Raw genomic sequence first — 24,720 nt, forward strand, 5'->3', positions numbered from 1 at the left:
TGAAATCCCAAATCCCTACACTGGTTTACAAGGCCCTTTTGCAGCTTGGCCCAAAACAGCTTCCAGTGTTTTATCTCTCATCCCTCAGCACACACATACCGGGTAGACAATTTCTTGGAGCTCTTTAATGATTCTCTTTCCTGTGCCTGGGCCTTTAACACACCGTGCCTTCTGTTCAGAAGTGATCCCGTCTCCTGCCTTCTTCTGGCCAGCCCCTACACACCCTGCAGCCTGGGGTAGGTGTCCCATACCTACATCCTGAATCCTAGCACTTACCAATATTGCAATGGTTACTTTTCTGTCTGCCTATTAGATTATCAGCTACTCGAAGGCATGCAGGACAGGACTTTTATTGATATTTCTCTGTTTTCAGTGTCTAGCAGAGAATCTGGCAGAGACCAAGTGCTGAAGAAGTATTTGCTAGAAGTGTGAAGGATGGGGACTTCCCTGGTGACACAGTGGTTAAGAATCTGCCTGCCAATGCAGGGGACACAGGTTCGAGCCCTGGTCCAGGAAGATCCCACATGCCACGGAACAACTAAGCCCATGTGCCACAACTACTGAGCCTGCACTCTAGAGCCCGAGAGCCACAACTACTGAGCCCGCGTGCCTATAGCCTGTGCTCCACAAGAGAAGCCACTGCAATGAGAAGCCTGTGCACCACAACGAAGAGTAGCCCCTGCTCGCTGCAACTAGAGAAGGCCCAGCACAGCAATGAAGACCCAACGCAGCCAAAACCAAGCAAACAGACAAACAAACAAATAAATAAATAATTTTTTTTTTTAATGTGAAGGATGGCTGGAAAGGTTGGATGACCCCTATCAGGAAAGGTCTTGCATGTCACGAGCTAAAACATTTGAACTTTATTGTAGATCAGGTTTCCTCATACTTTATACTATAAATCCTTAATAGCTGAGGAAAGTGAACTGAAGAGGAAATGTGCTAAAATGTTGACAGAACATTTCTGTGGGACAACAGAAAGTTTTTTTCCCATTTTATTTATTCTACATTAAAAAAATTACACTACTATATATAAAGCAGATAACCAACAAGGATCTACTGTATAGCACAGGGAACTAAACTCAGTATTTTATAACCACTTATAAGGGAAAAGAATCTGAGAAAGTATATATATATATTCAGATATATGTATCTGAATCACTGTGCTGTACACCTGAAACTAACACGACATTGTAAATCAACTATACTTCAATAAAATAAAAAAAAGTAAAGCAAATTAATTTAAAATGACTCCTATATTTTAAAAAATTTAATTGATAGGACTGTTAAAAAGAATTCTAGAATTGTACAACAAGGGAATTAGGAGAGTGGTACCACTTATATGAAGAGAGTAATATAAAGGTAGCTGATAAATGGCTCTTTGGGGAAAAAGACAGTTAGCTTCCATTGTGGAAGGATAATTTATTGGGATCCTGAGTTTTGCTTTCCATAGCATCAATATCTTTTTCTCCTCCATCCCAAGCTATTGCTGTTCCTCTGATTCAAACCCCAAAATCACCCAAAGGAGATTCTCAATCCTGGCTCTTGTTTTCAGCTTTCAGGGACTCAGTGCAGGATCTTCCCAGATAAAACTGAGGGAAGTGATCAGGAAGGGTCTCTGAGGAGCTGACATCTAAGCTAACATATGAATGAAAAAGAGTCAGCCATGCGAAGACCAGTAGTAGAGCATTCCAGGTAGAGTGACGGTGAGTGCAAAAGCCTTAAGTTCAGCAGCAAGCTTGGAGGGCTCAGAGAACAGAAAAATTAAAAATTAAAAAAATTAAAAAAGGAAGAGGGAGCAGTATAAGATGAGGTAAGAGAGGTAAGCAGGGGGCAGATATGCAGAAATTGATACTTGGAATTTTATTCTGAGTACAACAGAAAGCATTTGGAAGATTTTAAGCATGAAACTGACCTGAGGGTATTGCATTAAAATGGAGGAGGGCGGGGTGGGGTGGGGGGGGCGGAGAACAGGAGAGGTGGTGGCAGTGGATGGTGTTCTGGCTACTGAATGGAGACTGTATTATAAACCTAGGTTGTTGTTTTTTTTTTTCCGTGAACTACTACTGACTGATTCCCTGATATCAGAAAGACTTAAAATTGCTTTCTAGTTCCATCAACTTCTTTTTGTTCAACGGCTGTATTGAGACATAATTCACATACCATAAAATTCACCTTTTTCCAGGGGCTTTTGGCATAGTCACAGGATTATACAACCATCACCACTATCCAATTTTAGAACATTTTCATCAACCCAAAAGGAAAAACCAGACCCATCAGTAGTCACTCCCCATCCCTACCCCTAATTCATCCCTGTGCAGCCCCTGATACACATTCTGCCTCTATAAATTTGACTATTCTGGGCATTTCAGAAAATGAAATGACCTCTTTCACTTACAGTGTTTTCAAGGCTCATCTATGCTGTAGCATGTACCAGTACTTCATTCCTCCTTACAGCTGAATGAAATTCCATTGCGTAGGTATACCACATTTTGTTTGTCCATTTATCAACTGATGAGTGGGTTACTTCTACTTTGACTGTGATTAATCCATCAACTTTTGACAGTATCTTTTGTAAGGTAAATATATATGTATCTCTATCCTTCCTTTTACCTTTTCTTCTCGTTTCCGTCTCCTATCTTCTACCAGACACATTATACTCTTACATTGCCATGTTTGATAATATTTACATTCTGTTTCATACTTAGGTTTAGACCTTCTCTATTTTCCATGATTCTAAGAGTTGAAGACAAATAGCGGCTTAGATTTTTACAATTGTAGATATTTTTCACTACAGAAGGAAGCAGTTGCCTGGAATACATCACGTTTTCTGTGGGCCTCATGTCATGACTTGACAGAGGATGTTCTGAACATCAGTTCAAGGTCAAATAGGTACTCTTTTCTTACACTCTATATATTGATCAATATCAGGTTCACACTTACTTTAAAAAAATCCTTTTTCTCTTAGTGTTTTTAATTTTTTTTCTTTGTTAAGACAGACATATGCCTTAGTTCTCATAACCGAGAATTTCAATAAAACACATGAGACATTTCATCTTGTTTATCTATTCTTCCTTTGAATATATCTACTTTTCAGGTCCTTTTCCTTAGAGACCATGGACTTCCTGACTCGATTTGGATTGATTGCTTTCTAGGCCTGCTAACAGCTATAATTCAAGGACTTCCTTTATTTGATTCTGAAATTTTTGAATCCCATGATATTTTTCTTGTTGTTCATCCTGGTTTTGCTATAGTATGTCCTCAAGTAACTTAATCAAATAGGATGCATACATAGTAAAATTTGTAACTCTCTGAAAATATCCTGAATGATAATTTGGTACGTAATTAGTTTTGAGATCATTTCCCCTCAGAACTTTGAGGGAATGGTTTCCTTGTCCTCTACTATCTGATATTGCTGATGAGAGGTTCTGATGTCATCCTGAATTTCATTCCTTCCTGGGTCACCTGTACCACCTTCTCAATCTGTCACCCAGCCAGGAAACTTTTATCTTTTTCTGGTGACCCTTGACTTCTGAAATTCCATTATGACGCGTCTTGGTATAAGTCCATTGAAATCCACTCTGTTCAGTACTGACTGAGCCCATGTAATCTGGACACACGTTTGTCCAGTTCTTCAAGTGCTCTCTTTCTAGAATTCCCATTGGCAACACGTTACGTAACCTAGATAATCCTCTGTGTCACCTTGACTCTCACACTATCTCTCTCTCTTTGTGTGTGTATTATATGTATTATACTTTGTTATACACACACACACACATATATATATAGTTTCATCCTGGGAGATTTCCTTGGCTTTACCTTCCAATCCTCGCATTGAATTGTGTGTGTTATCAGTGATTCAATTTTACATTTCAAAGAGCTCTTTGCAATTCTCCAATAGTTCTTTTAATTTTTTGATAGCATCTCATTCTTGTTTTATGGATCTCGCTTTCTTTATTTTCGTTAAGGATACTAATTAGGGCTTTAAAACGTTCTCTTCCTAACTTCCCCTGGAGTCAGTTGCTGCGTGTGTATGTGCGTTTGTGTGGGTGTCTGTCGGTCTGTCTGTCTGTTGTGTTGTTGATTGCCTCCAGTATCTGGTGAGCCTCAGGTTTAAACGGAGAGCTGCACTGTGTTTTCTAGGAGGCTGGGGTGGGTGCTGTCTGCGGCTTGATATGCGGGTCTCCTTCCAGGCAGGGAGGACTGAGAGGGAGGTCTGTGTTCCCAGTCAGATCTTGGCCTTTGTCTTTATTCTTCTACTTGTGGGTGAGTGAGCAGGTGCTGGCCTTCAGGCCGAGGAGCCCAAACAGAATGTACGGGCTTCAAACTCTTAGAGCAGTCATAGTTTCCCTCCTAAAGAGTTTATTAAATTCCCTTAGACCTTTCTTTTCGGCTGCAGTTACATGCTTGGCTGTGCATGGTCCGCATTCTTGGGAACCTGGGCCTAGAAGGGGGAGCTGGGGGAGAGTGTGGGGAGCTAAGTGGTACAATGATTGGGTAAACAGACTTAATGCCCTCCCCCACCGGCTTAAGGCGCCCCCCCGTCCCTGTGTTCTCAGTCCTCTTCCCCACTCCTGCCCTCCTTCACTGCCTAGTCCAAGCCCTGAGCTTCTCCAGGGTTCTGCTTGGCAGACTGGCCGCCTCCTGGCTCCTCTTCCCCTGAAGCCCTTTCTAAGCATATTTGAGCCTGCAGCCCCCCTGCTCTGTTTGATCTGTCAACCTGCTTTCATCCTCTTCCCATCTTTCCAGAAATCTATTCTTATATCCCCTTCCCAGTTTTCACACTTCTATGGGCTTATTCCTTTTTTTTTTTAAGTTATATTATCACTTTTAAAAGATTGCAGGATGCCTTCTCAAACCAGAGCTTCCCTAGAGGTTTTTGATGAAGTAACTTTAAAAAGTTCAAGTGTGCTGTGCTATACAGCAGAGATTAGACAATATTGTAAATCAACTATATTTCAAAGAAAACAGTTCAAGTGGACAGTGTAAATGAAAAGTCAGTAGAAAACATCATCTACTGCAAGAACCTTTAGTAGATGGCATCTGTCTTATCAGAGGAGCAGAAAGTGGTTATGAAAAGAAGGGAAGAAAAAGAAGGAAACAATGTGGGGCAACTGACAAATAAATAGAAAGAGTGAGATTCTGAGCAGAAAAAAGTGCAGAAAATGGGGAAGGAGGGTCGTTTGCCTTAGCAGACTCTCAGAGAGGCTGGGAAGATGTGGACTGTCCTGATTCTAAGATGTCAGCCTCAGTGCCTGCATCCTAGGAGCCTCATCGGATTAACTCATCTCTGGGGTGAGGGTGCCCCTCAGGATCAGAGCCTTTCAGAGGAAACCCCTCATCTGGCATCCAAAGCCCTCTATAACACGGCCACCTATTATCTCTCAGGTCCTATTGCTCCCTCCCCCTCCCCCACCCCAATACCTTTTTCTCTAGCCACACTGGACTTCTTGCTGTGGCTTGTACAATCTCTATGTCTCCCCGTCTACCCTCGGCTGACCCTCTTCCCTCTATCTGGGAGGGCTTCCTGCCCATCTCTACCTTTAAAAAGTCTATCTACCAAACTTAAGAGGAGAGAGGTTGGGAGTGGGGATTGCTCCACGGGCAAAACCAATCACAGCTGCAAAGGACCAGGTGATGCTTTGCTCTCTTCTGTAAAATGTAATCTCAGAAATGAAAGCAGACACCAGTTCTGTTTATCTGTAGCCAGAGCTTAATCTCAACCAATGCAAGTACTGTGTGCTAGAAACCCCACCTGGAGTGGAGAAGGAACCAGCACCCAGTCTGTAAGTTCCTCAAGGGGGAGCACTTTCTCTCCTGTGAAGCAGCTTGGTGGCATATCCTGGAGAGGTAACAGTACAGGAAAAAAAAATTCTGCCCTTATCCCTGTATTCCAGGACCCTCTCTTGTGGCACCTGTCACATCCTCCCTCCAGGTTTAGTTATTTGTGTGCAGGCACTTCTACTGTAACAACATCGATACATCCTAAAAATGTTACCTTCTGCAAACAGACTCATGGAAAAACAAGATTGCGCAGACCACTCAAAATGTACAGAATGTTGTATCCAAAGCCCTCAAAGCTCAACAATGCATCCTAATCCCAATAAAAACACTAGCACAGTGAAGTCACTAGAGAGCATTTGCAACCTACCTCATGTCCGTTTATCCTCTGAAACCTTAAATCTGGGGGCCTGTGCTTCTTTTTTCAAGAGGTAGATCATGGGTGTATGGATTTCTAATAAAGAACTAAAGATCGGATGTAGATGGAGCCTTCTTCACTAATCCACTGTTTTAATACATGAGGAAGTGACTTCACCCACCCTAAGCCTCCCCAGAAAACAGCACGAACCTCCGTGGTTCCTACAGCCATGAGACTAGCTATACTTGCACTAAAGTTTCAGGTTTTCTTTCTTAAAGTCTATGTCTATTGCTAAATGTATTCATTTTCTATGGCTGTAACAAATTACTGCAGACTTAATGTCTTAAAATGACAGAAATTTATTAGCTTACAGTTTGGGTTGTCAGAAGTCTTAACTGTGCTCAAATCAAGGTGTTGAGGGCTGATTCCTTCTGAAAGCTGTGTGTGTGTGTTGGTGGGGGTTGGTTCTCTTGCCTTTTCTAGCATCTAGGGGCTGCCCACACTCCCTGGCTCATGGCCCCGTCCTCCACCCTCAAAACCAGCAGTGGCTGGTTGAGTCTTCCTCCGCGGGGTCACTGACACTCTCTGTCTCCCTCTTTCACTTAGAAAGACCGTCGTGATTATACTGGGCCACCTGGATAAACCCGGATCATCTCCCCACAGCCTGGTCAGCTGATTAGCAACCTTAACGCCCTCTGTGACCTTAATCCCCCCTTGCCACGTAATGTAACACGTTCACAAATTCTGGGGATTAGGTTGTGGACATCTTTGGTGGGGTAGGGGGAGGAATTATTCTATCTACCACCCTCAGGTTTTTCTTTAATTGTGTAAAGCCTGTCCCTGATCACTTCAAAGCATTTTCAAGATCAGAAAAATGCATAAGAACCAACACAGCTTCCACTTTACCTGACTGTCATTCCTGTATAGTGGTGCATGAAGTAATTCACATGAAAGGAACACGTGCTATAGCAAAGCCTGTGTCTCATTCCTCCCATGAGAATGTGAACCCCCTGACGGTAGGGGCTTTGTCCTTCTTTTGCATTCCTCACCGCACATTCCACACTGTGGATGTGCCAATAAAGGGCTACTGAGATGAACTGAGTTATTGCAAAGTCGATAAGTATCTGTACCTCTAAAGCTACACTTTGGATTAAGGATGAAGTATAATCCACTGTCCAAGAAAAGAATTAAGAGACAAAAAAATGTTGGGAGGGAAAACCCTGTACCTTGAGCACAAAGTTGTCCTCAGCCTGCAGCTTCAGCTCCACCACAGCCTTCCTAACCAAAGCTTCGAAGTTGAGGTCTCTCCTCCGAGGGACATTCAGGGCAGGAAACAGGTCCCCGATCAGGCCCATGAACAAGGGTATGTCGTGTGTCACAATCTTGGGGATGTTGAAGTCTCGCAGGGAGCGCATCAGGACCTGGTCCTCGGGCCGGTCAGGATCTCCTCGCTTCAGGGATCCCGCCACCACCAGCACAGACTTGATGGCCCTCAGGCCCCAGTCATAGTGATCCTGCGGGAAGGCAGCAGGGTTAGACGAGAGCTGCTGGGATGCACAACCCCACGGGCTCGGGCTAGTGTCCCCAGGATTAGATAGCACACCAGTACTAGGTCACTTTTGAGGCCAAGGCAGAGGCAAAGGAAAAGATTAACGACATAGTAGATCATGATCCAGGATCCTAGTTCCTGGTCTGACATTAGTCACTTTTCTGGCTGTTACGACGACAGAGCAGACACAGAGCATATGGGGGGCTGGGGGTCAGGGAGGTTAAACAGACCGCTTCCAAACCTATCTGGCTACTCCTTGAACATTCAGAGGGTGGAAGGGTTGTCAAGGAGGGAGATGTGTTAGTTCTCAGAGGTGGCCGAAGGTGAGCGTACTTGCCTCAAAGAGGCCTTCAAACTCTGAGAAAAGGAGAAAAAAAAAAGTTCCTTAAAATTTTTGTCAAAGGAGGCACCCAGAGGTCACAGGTTCTGAGTGTAGGCTCGTGGGATGGTGGAGCACACTGCTGACACCAGGGCTGGGAGTGGAGTGGTGAGGAAGGGGTGGAGCGTGCGGTCCAGAGCACAGACTCTGAGCTCAGACAGACCTCCGTTCAAGTCGCAGCTCTGCTACTTGCTTCACAGCAGGTTGTTATTTAATTAGAGCTGTGATGCTTGCTACAGAGGACAATTCAGTGTGCAAGGAACGCAGAAACATAAAACTGACTCAGGACCCCACTCCTGAGGCTGGGGACAACCCGTTCCTTCCGGCCTTGACTGCACTTCCTCCTCATCTGGGCTTGACTGGATCCCAGGTCTTCCTTTTCTTTCAACTTTTTATTTATTTATTTATTTATTTTTGGCTGTGTTGGGTCTTCGTTGCTGCACTCGGGCTTTCTCTAGTTGCGGCGAGCAGGGGCTACTCTTCATTGCAGTGCGCGGGCTTCTAATTGTGGTGGCTTCTCTTGTTGCAGGGCACGGGCTCTAGGCGCACAGGCTTCAGTAGTTGTGGCACGCGGGCTCAGTAGTTGTGGCTCACGGGCTCTAGAGTGCAGGCTCAGCAGTTGTGGTGCACAGGCTTAGCTGCTTCATGGCATGTGGGATCTTCTCGGACCAGGGCTTGAACCCGTGTCCCCTGTATTGGCAGGCAGATTCTTAACCACTGTGCCACCAGGGAAGTCCCCTCAGGCCTTCCTTGATATTGTTTCTTCAGGGAAGTCTGATCCTTAGCCCAGGCGCAGCCACCGTGTCCTTCGCCTTCATCATACACTGAACTGAAAGAGCAGCGCAGGTGCAGGAGCACACCCCGGGGAGGGCTGTGACCTGGCGCCTCGGAAGAGGCAGGAGACAGGGCCGCACGTGGTCCTTTGCAGACAGTGATAAGGACGCTGGTCTTTATCCTAAGTACAATGAGTACCATTTTTAAATGACCCCTCCAGCTGGTGGCTAAAGAATAGACATGAAGGACTAGAGTAGAGGTAGAGAAACTAGCAGAGAGGAACTTCCAAGCAAGAGACATGGGTGCTTGCAACAAAAGTGGTAGAAAGAAAGAAGTATTTGAGAAATATCCACAGGGTAGAAAGAACAGCCATTCATTCATGATTAAATGTGGGGCTGAGGAAGAGGAAGGTGTCAAGGATAACTCCAGGCTTCCAGAATCAGCAAGTGAGTAAGCGATTGTTCTCCTGAAGCCCTGAATGCAGCAGTGGGCCTGCGGTGGAGCTGGCAGGACCTCTGGCTTTAGATACTGAGCTGGAGGTGCATTTTAGACAACCAGGGGACCTGTGGCATAGGCCACTGAATATACAGGCTTTGAGTTCAACAGAGAAGTCTGGGATCGAGACGGGAACGTGAGTCACTGGGCTGAAGCCACTGGTGGCTGAGAACCGACAGAGAGGATGCAGTGAGCCAGGGCCTGGGAAGTGTTGAGAAAACAGGGGAGGTGGCTTCTTTTTTTTTTTTTTTTTTTTCCTAAATCCATTTTGGACAGGTTTCACAGGACTGAGAGAGCTCACTTTGTGGCAGCAAAGGTGATCCAAGTAAACACCCGAAAGGAAAGAGAAACTCATTGGGAACGCCCAGGAAGCTTGATTGGCTGTCCGTGACACCAAGAAATTCTCCATCTAAGGCATAAACCTTGGAGGCTCTGGGTCATGTTAAGGTCTCTTCTGGAAGGGGGCCGGCCCTGGGCAGAAGCCACACTTAAGGAGCAGCAGCAATGAGCAGCGCGGTGCTGCTTAATGCCTGACTCTCTCTCCCCCACCTTCCTCCCATCTCTCGTTCCTTCAGGTACAGACCACTCCCTCCAAGGGCTTTCATTCGCCACTGCAATGTTTCTCATGGGACACTGGTGATCTATGAGGTGCTGCTAAGTATTCTACTAAAAAGGGAGTTCTGTGCCCAAATCGTTGTGTTTTTTTTTAATGCTGGGCTAAGAAAATGAACATGAATCTTTATTATAGATGTTTCTAGAGCGTGTAATATGCTTATGGGCACAGTGACTCTCTATGAGAAGGTTCTAATGTTTCCCTAACACACTGGCTCCAGAACCCGTCCAGAGCTGGGACAATCACACGCAACTGGTCGCCTGGTCTAACCAGGGATTGTACCTGTTTAGAGAGAAGCTCTTTGCACAACTTGTAAAGGGCGATGAACTTCCTGGCTAGTAACCGTGCTTCAATGAATCCTTCTGCCACAAGCATGATTTCACAGATCAACTCAAAGTCTGGAACGACCATCGCGCAAGGCCTGTGTAAGGGAGACAGAGGGCTGAGACAGTCCCAACCACAGTGGAGGGGAGCTTGTAAGACAAGAGACACTGGCTGAGATCACGGACGGAGGCATGTGTGAGTGTGAAAACTGAGACCTTAGCAATTATTTCACTGAAGACTTTCAATGTTAAGATGAGTTAGTAAGGATAAAGGGAGTAAACTCTCTTGCTCAAGGTGATGGATGATGTGAGCAGATGGGGACAGAGGTGGGGCTACAATGCAAGTCTTGTAACTTGGGTCCAGTGTGCCTTATACAAGGCACAGAGTAGTAAAGCCTCAGTAATTAGAAGATTACCAATTAGTGATCTTCTATCATAGATCAGGGGCTAAGGTTGAGGAATAGGGTCTCTCTTGTTATCTGCAAGAAAATGAGAATCTATTTCTCCTCCTCAAAACTTGTCTCCTCCAAGTCTAGATGATCAAACTTATTCTACGCTTATTTGCATACAAATGTCAGTACGTAATTCTGAGGTCTGAAGTAGGCACCTATGAACCCCACTTTGCCACAAAATGGCAAATATGAGAATATAGAAGGGGATTTTTGTCTATATATAAGGATTTATTGTGATTTTTTTCCCCTCTAGGTCTAGAAACATTTTATTTTAAAATTAGTTAATTTTAAAATTAATTCATTAGGTATGTGATAGGAGACTAAAGTTGTTACGTTTCTTTAATTGCATTTTCCCTACACTGATATAAAATTTTCAAAAACATATCATTCAAGTACGTTTTCCCCTTATATTATATTAAATTAGATTCAAATTCAAAGGAGCAAGCAAATACTTAGATTCTCAAAATTAATTTGTAACCTAAAATAAGGTTAAATATGCATCCGTACAACAGAGTGCAATGCAGCTGTGAAAAATAATGCTGTAGAAGAAAAACTATTTAATGACACAGGAAAACATTAATTAATGAAGGCAGGGTACTAAACTCTATAGAGTCTGATCCCAAGTTTGGAAAAGAAATACTCTGCCCCCACAATACTGGAAGGCAGGTGGCAAGGGGTCACACTGACTTTCTCTGGATGATAGGACTGGGGTGGGCAGAGCAGAGTCTGGAATCAGACTGCCTAGGTTCAAACTCTAGTTCTGCTGCTTACTAACTGGGTTACTAGCTAACCTTAGTAACTATGGTTACCACCCTCGGAAATCTGCTGAATCTGTTTTCTCACAGTTCAAAGGGGGGTCCTAATAGTATCTACCTCATAGGGTTTTTGTGAGAGTTAAATGTGAAAGTAGATGTTTGTACTTATTATTTTTACAAGTACTTTTCTGTTTTTCCCCCAAATTTTCTTCTATGGGTATATGTTCCCTTTAAATTCAGGGGAAAAAATGTGAGGAATAATTCTTATCAGGGTGATAACCCCTGTCCAGTATTGTTCATAGCACACAGTTTACCTAATAAATACTTTGCATAAGCAAATAGTGATCAGTATAGTACTCTGTGGCACCAGTTCCCACAGCCTGCTGGCATTCTTGGTTAAGGTGGGGACCTGCCTGAAGGAGGAGGTACCGCCCCACCCCTGGAGCAGTGAAAGTGAGGGACTGAAGGACACAGGGAGCTTTCCAGTGGCCTCCTGGGCCTCTGTGTCTGCAACAGAGAGCGCCGGGTGTCAGTCCAAAGACGAGACAGACAGCTTTGTTTTCGCTCTCACAGCCTCCCTCTCAGGTACCAGTTCAGTAGACAGACAATCAGAAGCCATGAAGGATCTTTCAGCTTTCTCTTTGTTGGGCTGACTTCTCTTTTCTGAAAAAAGAACGAAGACTCCAGCCCCTGCTAGGAAATGCTTTTGTGTTTTCTTATCTCAATAAAGAAGATTTAAAAGCGTGGCAATATCCACTGGTGGCAAAGGTAAAATAAAAGAGGTGCTATCATGTGTCACCTGTGAGACGGTCATTCAGCACAGCTCTTTGTAGAAAGCAATTCGGTAACGTGTATCAAGAGCCTTAAAAAAGTTCCTCCCTGTTAATTCAGTGATTCCATTCCTGGGAAGCTAGCCAAAGAAAATAATCATGCATACAAAAAAAAATACTTATGTATATTATACCATGATGAATAAATTTATTTTAACTGTTACATTTAACTACTGTGGACTAGTTAACTACATTGTGAACCATGCATTTGATAGAATAAAATGCAGTCATGAAATGAGATTTCTTAAGAATATCTAACAGAAGAAGAAACCATTTATGATAGGATTATGATAGACTATGAAATGAAAATACAAAACTGTGTGTAGACCACACACATAGACTACAAATGCATGACTTTATATGCCTGTAAAGAAAAGAACACAATTAAGCAAAAAATAATTTTACTGGTGATGGCATTAAACGTGGTTTTGTAAAATCTACCTTTGTATATGTTCCACATTTATTTTAATGTACATGTCATACATTTTCAGTGGAAAAAATAAAAGAAGCTTCTCTCTGGGGCCCTTGCACGGGGCAGAGCAGATGCTCACCTGAACAGAGCCTTGAGGTTTTCTGGCAGCTCCGTGCGGCCGGCGTGGCCTGGGTTCATGGTGATGAAGATGCCCACAGAAGGGTTCAGGCTAATCTCCTCTCCAAGGAAGTTGAACCGCTGCTTCTTATCTCGAATTGCATCTTGAATGCTTTTTACCTGGTGAACAAGTCATCGGAAAATGCTCCCTCTGCGTGCCAGCGGCGGAGCGGTAGCTAAGGCTGGGACACTGTGGTCACACAATACAAACACTTGCTCTGGGCCCCCCTTCATGGAAGGACAGGACTGGTGACTGAGCCCTGGGCTCTTTACCGATGGGCACTGGGTGCATGTCCAAAAGAAATCTGGCCACCCGTATCCCCATATCCACGCTTATCACATGGTGCCTAAGAGGTTGGGGGTGAACAGCAAACAACCCTGACTGCCAGTCCTGTCCACACTGACCGCTGTCTTGAGCATTGTTCTGTATTATGTTATGTGATCCTCACCAGGATGCTCTGAGCGCGGGCTCTTTAGTACCATCATCCCAAGAGGTAGAGTAGTTTGCTGAGCCCTACACAGCTGCTAAGTGCTGGCGTCTGCATCTGAATCCAGGCATGTGGATTCTGGAGCCTGGGCTCTTAGCTGCTACATGGTGGAGAGAACGCTAGGACCTACCCCCTAGGCTTGTTCTAGGAGTAAATGAAATAAAGTCCGCAAGGAGTTTAGCACACAGAAAACCCTCAAAAATAGCAGCTAACATGGGCACTCTTGATGTGACCGCCGCCATCACTGCAGTGTGTCCTCATCTGGATCTAACCCTCTCGGCTACCCCTCCGTCTACATCTCTGGAACGAACCTGGAAAACACAGGCGACTCCGATAGGGATGGAGGGTATGGTGAGGAGCGGGGGACAAAGCAAAGGGAGGCTGGGCCAGATTCCCAGGGGCTATGCGTGCCTTTCTAAAGAGATTAGACTTTTCCTTAAACATGGTCTGGAGCCGGAGGGGATTTAATAAGCTGAAGGTGGACCTAGTTAGATCTAGATTCTAGATCATACTTATAGCAGTGGAAGGAGAGACAGAAATGAACATCTGGTGCTTTAGAAAAGCGTGTGTGATAATGATCAGCAAAAGAAGAAGGGAAGACAAAAGGGGCTCACTTGTCCAGCCAGGCCTGGAATGTCTCTGAGTATTTCTAGCCTCTCAGGGCTCTTGAGAGCAAAGCTGGGAAGCTGGGGCCGGGGCAAAGGTTTGAATGAGGCTCCATGCATATCAGCTGTGATCAGGGTGTTTAGAATAGTCAGGGGTTCCGTGGAGTTGGGCTGCAGGGATATGTGTGTGTGCGTGTGTGTGTGTGAGTGAGAGGGACAGAGACAGAGACAGAAAGACAGAGAGAGAGAGAGAGAGAGAGAAGCACAGAGAAAAACAGCTGGAGTGTATGTAAGAGAGAAGGAGAGAGGAACAGTTGGATCTTAAACAAGAGAGAGACAGAGAGATAGCTGGACCACGTATCAGAGAGAGATAGAGACAGAGAGAGACAGAGATACAGAGAAGGAGAGGGAGGGAGAGAGAGAGAGCTGGACCATAAACAAAAGAAAGAGAGAGACAGACAGAGACAGAATTAAAGCTGGAACACTTATAAAGAGAGAGACAGAAACAGAGAGACAGCTGGACCAGAGAGACAGCCACACAGCCAGACAGAGAGAGAGAGAAGGAGAGAGAGAGGAAGAGAGCCTGAAGGCCGCTGGGCCATCCACCGCGGGCGAGGCTCTCTCCAGTGCCCGGAAGGGCGGTATCTGCCAGAGCGCCCGGCAGGTCCACAGCTGGGGTTCCGCTGCTTTCCCAAGTGAAGCTCTGATGACAGAACGCGTCTGAGCTCACAGCAGTTAGCTGGAGGCTGAAACGTCTTTTCCACGCACAGCGTGTCAGTGCGTCCTGGCAGAGGCAGCCTCCAGCACCCAGCACGGTGGCCAAACAGCTTGGGCTCTGCTGGTTCCCGTGGCACTCGTAGCACTGCTGGGCCATGGGGCCTCTCGCCACCCTCATCACCCCGCGAGGCCTGCGAGTGGGGAAGGCTGGGGTCTCTCCTTCCGCCCCGGTCCTGCCACCTGTAAAATACACAGAGCTCTCTCCTTGTGGCGGAGTAGGGAAGGGACTTTCATTACTACTTGCAAATGGCTCTGACACCTTTGGGCTAAGGCCAGAGCCCGGGACCTTTTCTGCCACGCGCTCTGACTCAGCACTCTCTCCTGCACCCCGAGGCCCAGACACCTCACGCTCAGTGAGAATCTGTGAGGCACTGTAGGGCTTGCAGCATCTGTGCTTTTGTGTAAAATTCCGCGGGGGCTCTTGAGGGAGAGTGTTGGACAGACTCGAGGAGGCAGTTAAGGTTGGAGCCTCACTGCTGAGAGCAGCCTCTGATGGCCCGGCTCATGCAGGACAGGAGGCCGTCTGCCTGGCATTTCCTTGCTGCCTTAAAAGCAGCTGAGGTCCACAGAACAAGCCACTGGACTGTAACAGTGCCCAGGGTCCAGGGGGCCTGGTAAAGTCCAGAGGTCCTTCAGGAGGCGGTGGGGTGGGGGGTGGGTAGAAGCTGGTGAACCAGGATCATACGGATTAAACTGCAGCCCAGCCAAGTGGAGGTGCACCCACAGGTAGGTACGGACTGTGTCTAAGGTGCCAGGTACACTCCTCACTCGTGGGGGTCCGTTTCCCCACTAGAGACTCATCACTTTGGCCACGGGGAACAATAGCGGAATAATAACTGCCATTTACTGAGCACTTAGTATGTACCAGGCGCTCTTCTGACAATTTTATATGAATTAACCCATTCAGTCCTTTCAACAGCTGTATGAGACGGGTGGATGCTCATTTCATAGATGGGGAAACTGAGGCTGAAGGCAGTGAAGACTGTGCTACAGTCCTGGAAGATGCAGGCGTTAGGGGAGGCATGAGGGAACTCTATACTATTTTGCAACTTTTCTGTAATTGGTTTTCTATGATTTCCTACAATTCTAAAATAAATTCAAAATAAAAAGTTAAAAGAAAAATGAAACTTGCTAGATGTCCAACAGTTGGTAAGTGGGGCAACCTGCGTTAAAATCGGGCAGTCTGGGGCCAAAGCATATACTTTTAGCCACTTCCCCACAAGGCCTGTTACCAGTAGGAACACTGCCAGCCACACACAGCTCCTCATCTAATATATACCATTTCAGAGAAATTTGTTTTGCTCTGAAAATAATCATGTTTGTTACAATTTAGAGACATAGGTTTCCATGAAATAAAAAAGGTGCTTTCTCCACCCCTTAAGAAAACAAGCAAAAATGGAGAGCTATGTAGAAACCAGCGTCCTCTACTGGGGGTGATTTTGCACCTGCCCTCCCCAGGGGACATTTGGCCACATATGGAGACATGTTTGTTGTCACAACTAGGGGGGAGGTTGCTGCTTGCATCTAGTGGGTAGAGGCCAGGGATGTAGCTAAACATCCTGAAACGCACAAGACAGATCCTTGCAACAAAGAATTTTCAGGCCCAAGACAGCCTTAGTGCCTAAGTTGAGAAAACCATGATCTGGACCAAACATTTTACCAATGAGGAAACTGAGGCCAAGAAGATATAAGTGACTTATCCACCATTCCACACCTGTGTCCCTGGGTCCTACCAAATTCGCATGCACATTCTTGGCCCCAGCCCAGACTGACCAAGTCAGAAATTCTGGTGGTGTGGTCCAACAAAGCATCTTTTAATAAGCCCTCCGGGTGATTCTGATGCATGCTGAAGTCCAAGAACCACTGCAGTCCAGTCAGTTCTTCGATTTCTACTCGTACTTGCTTCTGCCCAGGTGTCTCCATTCACACCTGCAGACTGACCCCCCTCCACCTCTCAAGGAGCCTGAGTCCTCTGATCCTTCTGCCCCACCTGCCATGGAGAGGACACGTCCCTGCAGCCCACTCACCTGGACCAGCCAGGCTTGATCCTGTGGGTCTTGGTGTGAACCCAAGCTCCACGGTCCTCAAGCATTTTCTCTTTACTTCACAGTCTCCCTCTCAACTCTGGTTCTCAATGTTTGCTGAACATGAGAACCATGCAGGAAGGTTTTTTTTGAACTTTGATGCCTAGGTCCTGACCCAGACCAATGAAATCAAAATCTTTGGGGTGGAGACTGTGCATTTGTGCACTGCTATTTTTCAGAATTGCCAGGCAATTCTAACGTGCAATCAGGGTGGAGAATACCGCACCCAGGGCAGCTTGTCTCCAACTTCATGGTGCCTATGACCCACTGGGCGTCTTGTGAAAATGCAGATTCTGTTACAGCAGGTCTGTGGTGGGTTTGAGAGTCTGCGTTTCTAATAGGTGCCCAGGGGATGCTGATGCTGCTGGTCCACCGCTGGAGCAGCACGGGGCTAGCTGCCACCACCCGACCCGGCAACCTCCACTGTCCATTCTCAGGAGTGGCCTTGCCCCGGGACCACAATGCCCCATTCCAATTCATGACCCTCCACTGCCTCTTGACTAGATGGGCTCACTTTCTTTCAGTTTCTATAGGCTTTAACTGCACCTCTTGAATGGAACTTCCTTCCTGCCTTATATTTTAGATGCATGTGTAGGTCTTACTTCTCTATATTGCAGCCCAGCTCTGACATCAAATGATCAGTCCTGCTATCTACACAAGCCATGTGTGCTTGTCTGACCACAGTGGCTTGACTGGATATCTTAAGAATGACATCTTTCCCTCCAAAGACTGGAAGTTGGTGATCACAGATGGTTCTGCCCCTATACCCTCCCACCCAGGTAGGGCCTTGCATCAGACACACTGGTGAAGAATCAAAGTCATCCTATCTTACCCGCAGGTGATAAATTTTAAGGAGGTCATCGGCTAGCCCTAGGCTATGCTCCTCCTCTCAGCTTTTTCTCCACACCCCTCTACGTTGCCCGCCTACATTCTAGGGAAGTGGCCCATTCATTCTGTGGTCCCCTGGGGTCATTCTCTTCTCCAGCCTTTGCCCGCAAATGCCGTGCATTATTAAAAGCCTGCCTGGCCACTCCATGTTTCTCTCCGCAGTGGCAGATTACAGTCTGCTGCCCTCAGGAGGTACAAACCACTCATCACTTTGAACATTTAAAAAAATATTTCTATGTTTTTAGCTTAGACCTTACACCCCTATATAAAGGGTGTTACATGGGAGTTCCCTTGGCTCTGAGAGGCTAGCATTTGTTCAGTTCCTTGAGTACTTGGAACACTGCTATGATGGGCTCCCGAGTCCCTGCTGGCTGCTCTGCTGCTTCTAGCCACTTGCTGCCCCAGCCCAGCCCACTGCCAGGGCTCGTACCTGTGGAAGGGACAAAGTGACAGGGATGCCTGACCAGGCAGTGTGGAGGGGACCAGGGGCTGGAGTACAGAGTAGTGGCACATGTCCCCTGGCCCAGATAACCCAAGGCCTAGGGAGCTGATTGCAGTAGTAGTGGCAAAATTCCCCCAAAAAGTATGTAGTAACTTATACGTTTTAAAAATAACAGAGTAATTGTTCTTGGAATTGCCACGGTTTTCCCAATTGGATATGCAATTCTGCTTGACCAATCTGACAGAGACATGAAAATTTCCACCTCCAAGAATACTGAGGCATGCTCACTTTTGTAGAAGTTACTGGGAAGAGGGGCACAGACATGTGAGGAGAGGAAAGGAGGAGAGGCAGGAGAGGAGGGGTAAGGCGGGTAGAACTGTCACAGCTGGTGCAGCTTCTGCACCAATATGCCAGCCTGGATTGCAGCGTGAACAGTTAGTGCAATTTTCTCCTTGGATGGGTCTATGATTTTAAATGGTACTAGCTCAGATTTTGCCCAGGTTGTTGTCAGACCACTTTCTTGAGAATGTTTCCTATGATGTATTCCTAGACGAGAGTGTGGAAGCATCAGGGAATTCCAGATTGAATTTATTTCATTTAATTCCAGAAGCAAAAGGGAATTAATCTTGAACTCATCACTGACCTTGTGTTTGGCAATTTCAAAATACTGTAAGGCAAATCCACAGCATCTGTCTACTATGCACTGGGGACAGTGGCTGTTGGGCACTGCCTCATCGGTTAGGACACTGTTAAGTTTGTTAAGATAGCCAGAGCCTGGCCGGCTGAGAAGGAGTGAACAGTGCAGGGGAGACTGCTGAGACCAGGGAGTAGACCCTTCTTCCCTGTGCTGTGTTCCAGCCTTCTACTTTTCTTCAGCCCATTTCCTGCAGGGTTCAGGTAATAATGATAGTAATGATGAACATCACCCCCACCCCCACCATCATCATCATCGTGGTCACCACCACCACCATCAACATCACCACCACCATCACCATCACCATCATAACAGAGACTAACATTTATTGTGTGCCTACTATGTGTATGGCTTTGTTTTAAGTGCTTTACATATGTTAACTCAATAATTACTACAACTGCATCTAGTAGGTATTAGTATTATTAACTCCCTTTACAAATGTGGAACTTGAGACATGGACTTGCCCAAGGTCACACAGCTAGTAAAGAGGCAGAACCAGAACTGAACACTGGCAGTGTGGTTTCAGAGCTTACACACACAACCACTTCTCCCCTGCCTTGTCTGGCTAACTCCACTCTACAAGAACCTGCTTCTTTTAAAAGCCGAATTCCATGTGGAACTTGTTTATACCTCTGGAGCCCAAGAAGAGGTCTCTGCTGACCTTGCTGTGGCTCCCACCTTTTGCTCTTCCCCTGGGCTCCTTGTGGGGACACATGGAGACAGCCCGTCAGCAACCCCAGGCACTGGGTGCTACATCGGGACACCACAGGTGTGACTATTCATGATGAATGGTCCTGGGTTTAAGTGAGGCAGTAACAGCAGCACAGCCTAGCTGATGAGAACAAGAAGTGCTCTCCAGAAGCTGTGGCAAGCAGCCAGGAAAGGGGGCAGAAAATCATAAAAGCAAAGATGAAAGAGGTGGACATAAAGATGGGTAGAAATAATTATGGGTTATCGATCCCAATAGACACTGTGGCAAGAAGCTTGTGCTTCTCTCTTGATTTTCAGAACCGTTCTAGGCCTAGAATTAGTACTTCAAGAAAGGTTCATTTTCTTTTACTCTACATCTTATATCACAAAACTCAAACAGTCTTTACAGAAGCATCATTCCTGGTTCCAAGTTGTGAGGTGACTACTTGCAGGTGAATGCAGTTAGTGGACGTGTTTTGTTTGTTCCGCTCAGGTTTTGTTTTTGATTAAATAAATTGCCAACTTTTAGAAATCTAGAGATTTTTAATAAAAATCTGGACTCTCAGCTTCTCCTTAAAATGTAAAAGATCTGGCAACACCAGCCTCATATTCTCACGAGGCAGAGGTGTGCTGGTAAACGTGTAACAACCAGCTCTCCAGGAAAAAAAAAATGCCCCTGTAGGATTTGCCCATTTCCGTGGTAGCCAACATCAGGCTGCCAATGTGACGGCACAATCAGCTCTTGTGAACCAAGCCAGTCAAGGGTTTTCAGCTGAGAGGGTGTTCAGGCAGCTCTGTGACTTACTTCTTCTACCTACTCCTACTGAATCAAACAACCCTAAGGAAAGGGAAGGCCCCGTATCACCCCTGGGAACAAGAGAAGAACCTACATTTCTGCAACTTTCAGGAGGTTCACCAAGAAACAATGCAGACAAGCATCAGCAAGTTGGTACAAAGCAGACTTTCAGCAAAGGTTTGTTCACTTTTTTCTACCCCCGCTCTTTCTGCTGCTCCCACTGTCTATAGGATCCTTACCCAAATCCAAATCCTCTCCATCTTTTCAAGGCCTGGCTTCAAGATAACAGAAATCAAATCACATCTAGAACATTGAAGAGTGTCTCAAGAACTCAAGATTTTTGAAGTTAGGAATAGTGTCCTATTCAACTGGGGACCCTTCACACTGGCCTTGAGCACAGCACTGACTACGCTGTAGGTGTTTACTAAGCGCTTCCTGGATGACCTGAAAGACAAGTGCCATGCTTAGGGGAAATCTAACCAAAAACTGATTTTCTTCATCCAACAACACTCATGCTGCCCCCTCACTTTGTACATAATTAGGTGAGCGAGGCTGAGGGAGGTGGGGCACCTGGCTAGGATGCTCAGCAAGGAAACGGATGAGCTGAATTTCAAGTCCTGCTCTGACAACTTCCCAAGTCTGTGCCTCTTCTAAGGAGCTGGGCTCTGCCATCTTTTTGGATCCTTTCCTACCCCTATGAAGCAGGTGCATGGATGTTCTTTCTTCCTGTTTTACAGAGGAGGAAATGGAAAATCATGGCCAGTAAATGGATCCATCTTGGTAGGGACCAGCACAATACCCATATCCTGCACCCAGGCCTGATTTTAGCAGGTGGAAGAAAGGTCAGGAAATGCAACAGGGGAAAGGGTAGAGGCAAGTGGATGAGGAGAGGGTAAAAGCAAGAGGATGTACAAGTCCTCAGTGCTTGGCACGAAGACCACAGCGCTCCCATCAAGTTCTGGCCCCCATACCTGCACAGCCACCACTGACAAGACCTCCACGGAGATTCGATTAAACTCATCAAAACAGCCCCAGGCACCGGTCTGAGCAAGGCCTTTGTAGATGTTGCCGCAAGACTGCAACAAAATGTACAAAGATTAAATTACTATCTGCTGGGCTTACTGTTACGCATCTAAGTAATTTTCCATCCCCTTTATTGTAGAACTTCCAGTTCCCTAAAGACCACTGGTTAGAAACTCGTATTAAAATTTCAAGGACAATTAAAATTTTGATGGCTTTGGGTGCCAACATAAGTCATGGGATCAAACAGAACCTTTTCAAGACACTTCGACCAAAATCCCTTTAAAATGTCATCAGGCTTGTATTGATTCTGTAGCTTTCAAAATCCCAGGAAACGAATAAAATATTACATTTCTTGCACCATACAAAAATCCTTCCACTCAGCCTTCAGCATGTGCTGATGAAAAAGTTTACGTCTGTCTCTTTGAATTCATGCAAAATACCCAGGTTTCCCAGAGTGATGGGAAGCTGGAGATGTGGGTGGGAAGGGATAACCTCTTTTGGAAATAAACTACAGGTAAATCTTTTTAAGTGAGAGTAAGGGGATAATTTCAGATGGGAGATGGTATATCTGTCCTAAAAGTGAAAACCACTCTGGCCATTCAGTGTGAACTAGTAAACCATGGAGCCATATAAAGGGAGAGACAGCTGGGAGACACTCAAGGCCATTGGCAAGGAAACATCACTGATGTGCTCAGAACATGCAAATAGTCGAGAAGTCCATTCATTTACTCAGTGGGCAGTTTCTGACTATCTATCTGCTCCATGCGTAGCTCACGTGCTAGACCCAGAGAGGCTCAGTCCCTCTAAGAGCTTCTAGTTAGGTTGTGGAGATAAGGGATACAAATAAAACAGGTGAATTGCTACATGAGCAGTGGTTCCAATGGATAATATAGATCACAAATGTTATGCAGTTCAGAGAGGGGTGGGTCAAAGTGCTCTAGATGGATCCGTTTTGCCAAAGAAGTGAATTTCACATAGTACTACAACAGCACTTTCCAAAGTTTATTTCATGGAATGCCAAAGCTGGGAGATGCTCCTTGAAGACAAGACTCTCTGGTAAATCAAGTTTGGAAAACACTGCTTTCTATAACCCACTTTGGTCAATTTACAATGTATAAGGGCATTTTAAGGGCCCTGAGAAGTCAGGCAAAATTAAATTAGTTCAACTTTGTTATATGGCTAGGATTTTTTTTTTTTCTCATGTGACCCCTGATTTTCTCAGAACGCATTCTGGCAAACATTAGCGTAGTGGAAGGAAAACAAGAACAGAACCAGAAGGTCTGGAGTATTGATATCTCACAGAAGTACATGGTATCTTCAGAACATACATTGGAGTCATGGCTTAATAAGATAACGGTATCTGTGCAGGCATAGCAGAAGGATAAGGGCTTTCCAGGAGGAGGAAGGATTATGGACAAAGGATGAGCAAAGTCATGGTATGTACAGAGAAAAATAAAGGTGTCATTTTGGCATGAAAGTTGATTTAATAAAGAGGGTCATGGTTCTGAAAAGGCTTGAATTATTATAAGAGATCTTTGGAGGTTTGGAGCAGAGAAAAACATGATTAAATCAGTATTTTAGGAGACCCAGTCTAACATCACACAAGCTAGGTTAGATGCGGGGCAGACTTTGAAAACAGAGGGAAGAAGCAACCCCACCTTTTACTAAGCTCCTTGAATTAAGTGATTTCTCTATTCATGCAACAAATCTACTCTGAGTCTGTGCTATGTGCTAGGGGTTGTCCTAGGTCATGAGGATTCAGCCCTGAACAAGGGAGAATTGACCCGATCCTCAGGGTTTTGGATCCTAATGGGGAAAAGAGAAAACGAACACTGAACTATCAGTAGTGATAAGTCCCAATGGAGTCTTAACATGAGGGTAATGTGGCTATTTATTTATTCATTGTTTTATTGAGATGTAATGGACATGTAGCTATTTCAGATTGAGAAGTCACAGTCTCCCTGAGGAGGTGACATGAGTTCTAGGCATTGTGTTTGTGTGCTCAAAAAATTCTGCAGGTGGATATTGCTCGTATTATATTCATGAGTGTGTGTGTGTGTGTGTGTATACATATGTATATATACACATATATATAATAAAACATAATATATATTTTATATTTCATTTATATGACATACTTATATTCCCGAACTTCTGCTTAGTATTTGTGACATTTGACAGGTTGCCATATATACATGACACTTGACAGGTTGTCACACACACACACACATATATATATATGTAAAATAATAAAACAACCTGTCTGGGGCTTCCCTGGTGGCGCAGTGGTTGAGAGTCTGCCTGCCGATGCAGGGGACACGGGTTCGTGCCCCAGTCCGGGAGGATCCCACATGCCACGGAGCGGCTGGGCCCGTGAGCCATGGCCGCTGAGCCTGCGCGTCCGGAGCCTGTGCTCCGCAACAGGAGAGGCCACAACAGTGAGAGGCCCGCGTACCGCAAAAGGAAAAACAAACAAACAAACAAACAAGAAACAACCTGTCAACTATCACATATACACACATTACATATATGTATATCACATACACACATTATATATATATCGCCACCTGTCAAAGGTTATAAACACTAAGTCAGAGTTTTGAGAATCAAAATCCATGCTTCTCCAGCTAACAGTGGTTTTAAAACATTTTAAAGCTGTGGATACCTTTCATCAAATGGAAATCCAATACATAAAACAGAAGAAAGTAGAGTTTCCATAGGGGGATAATCGTCACCCCACACTTTACCCCCAAGGGCCTGAGCAGAACCCAGAACTCCATGTGGCCCCGTTTTTTGACAGGAAACAATTAAGATGTCACCACAACAGCACAATGGTACCATTAGCTGGGCTGGGCTGGGTTGTTGCCTTGCCATAAGACGGTGAGTTTCTGGGACAGCATAAGGGCTCTCAGAATAAGGTTGAAGGCCTGGAAGCGAGAGCATTGCTGAAGGAAGCATAAACATTGCTGACTGATTAGAATGATGGAAGGAAGGACAGGAAACAATTAAGATGTCTTAAGATGTCCACCCTGGCCTACGGGGAAAAATAAGATGATTAGTATTGATGCGATGAGGAACCTGGCCGGAAGGAAACAGGGAGTCAGCAGGAACTGTCTGAGAAGAGTATTGACCGAATATGAGAGAAGGGCATCCAAACGGAGGCCTCTACTGCCTAGTTAAAGACACTACCAGAACTTGGGTTAAACTGGAAAACAGATTCAGGAGTCATCCGTATAAAAGTAAAACTTGAAGTGATGAAAGGGGGTCAAAAATGAGATCAAGAAGGCAAGATCAGATAGAATTGTGGAAGGATAATGTTTCAGAAGCGTAGAGAG

The 24,720-nt window shown here is 45.4% G+C and overlaps 1 protein-coding gene across 1 annotated transcript in view; it reads right to left on the bottom strand.

The window, feature by feature from the left end:
• Positions 1 to 24,720, bottom strand: part of DNAH9 (dynein axonemal heavy chain 9) — a 301,023-nt gene that overhangs the window by 165,903 nt on the left and 110,400 nt on the right. Inside the window, exons 28-31 of the mRNA XM_022595902.3 lie at positions 21,334 to 21,438; positions 12,861 to 13,018; positions 10,232 to 10,370; positions 7,366 to 7,653 (exon numbers count right to left, since the gene is read on the bottom strand). Of these exons, the coding sequence (XP_022451610.3) occupies positions 7,366 to 7,653; positions 10,232 to 10,370; positions 12,861 to 13,018; positions 21,334 to 21,438 (690 nt within the window). The remainder of the gene's footprint in view (positions 1 to 7,365; positions 7,654 to 10,231; positions 10,371 to 12,860; positions 13,019 to 21,333; positions 21,439 to 24,720) is intronic.

This window comes from Delphinapterus leucas, chromosome 19 (genome assembly GCF_059928025.1).
Source record: "Delphinapterus leucas isolate spDelLeu-1000000601 "Yukka" chromosome 19, BTC_Dleu_Yukka2, whole genome shotgun sequence".
NCBI lineage: Eukaryota > Metazoa > Chordata > Mammalia > Artiodactyla > Monodontidae > Delphinapterus > Delphinapterus leucas.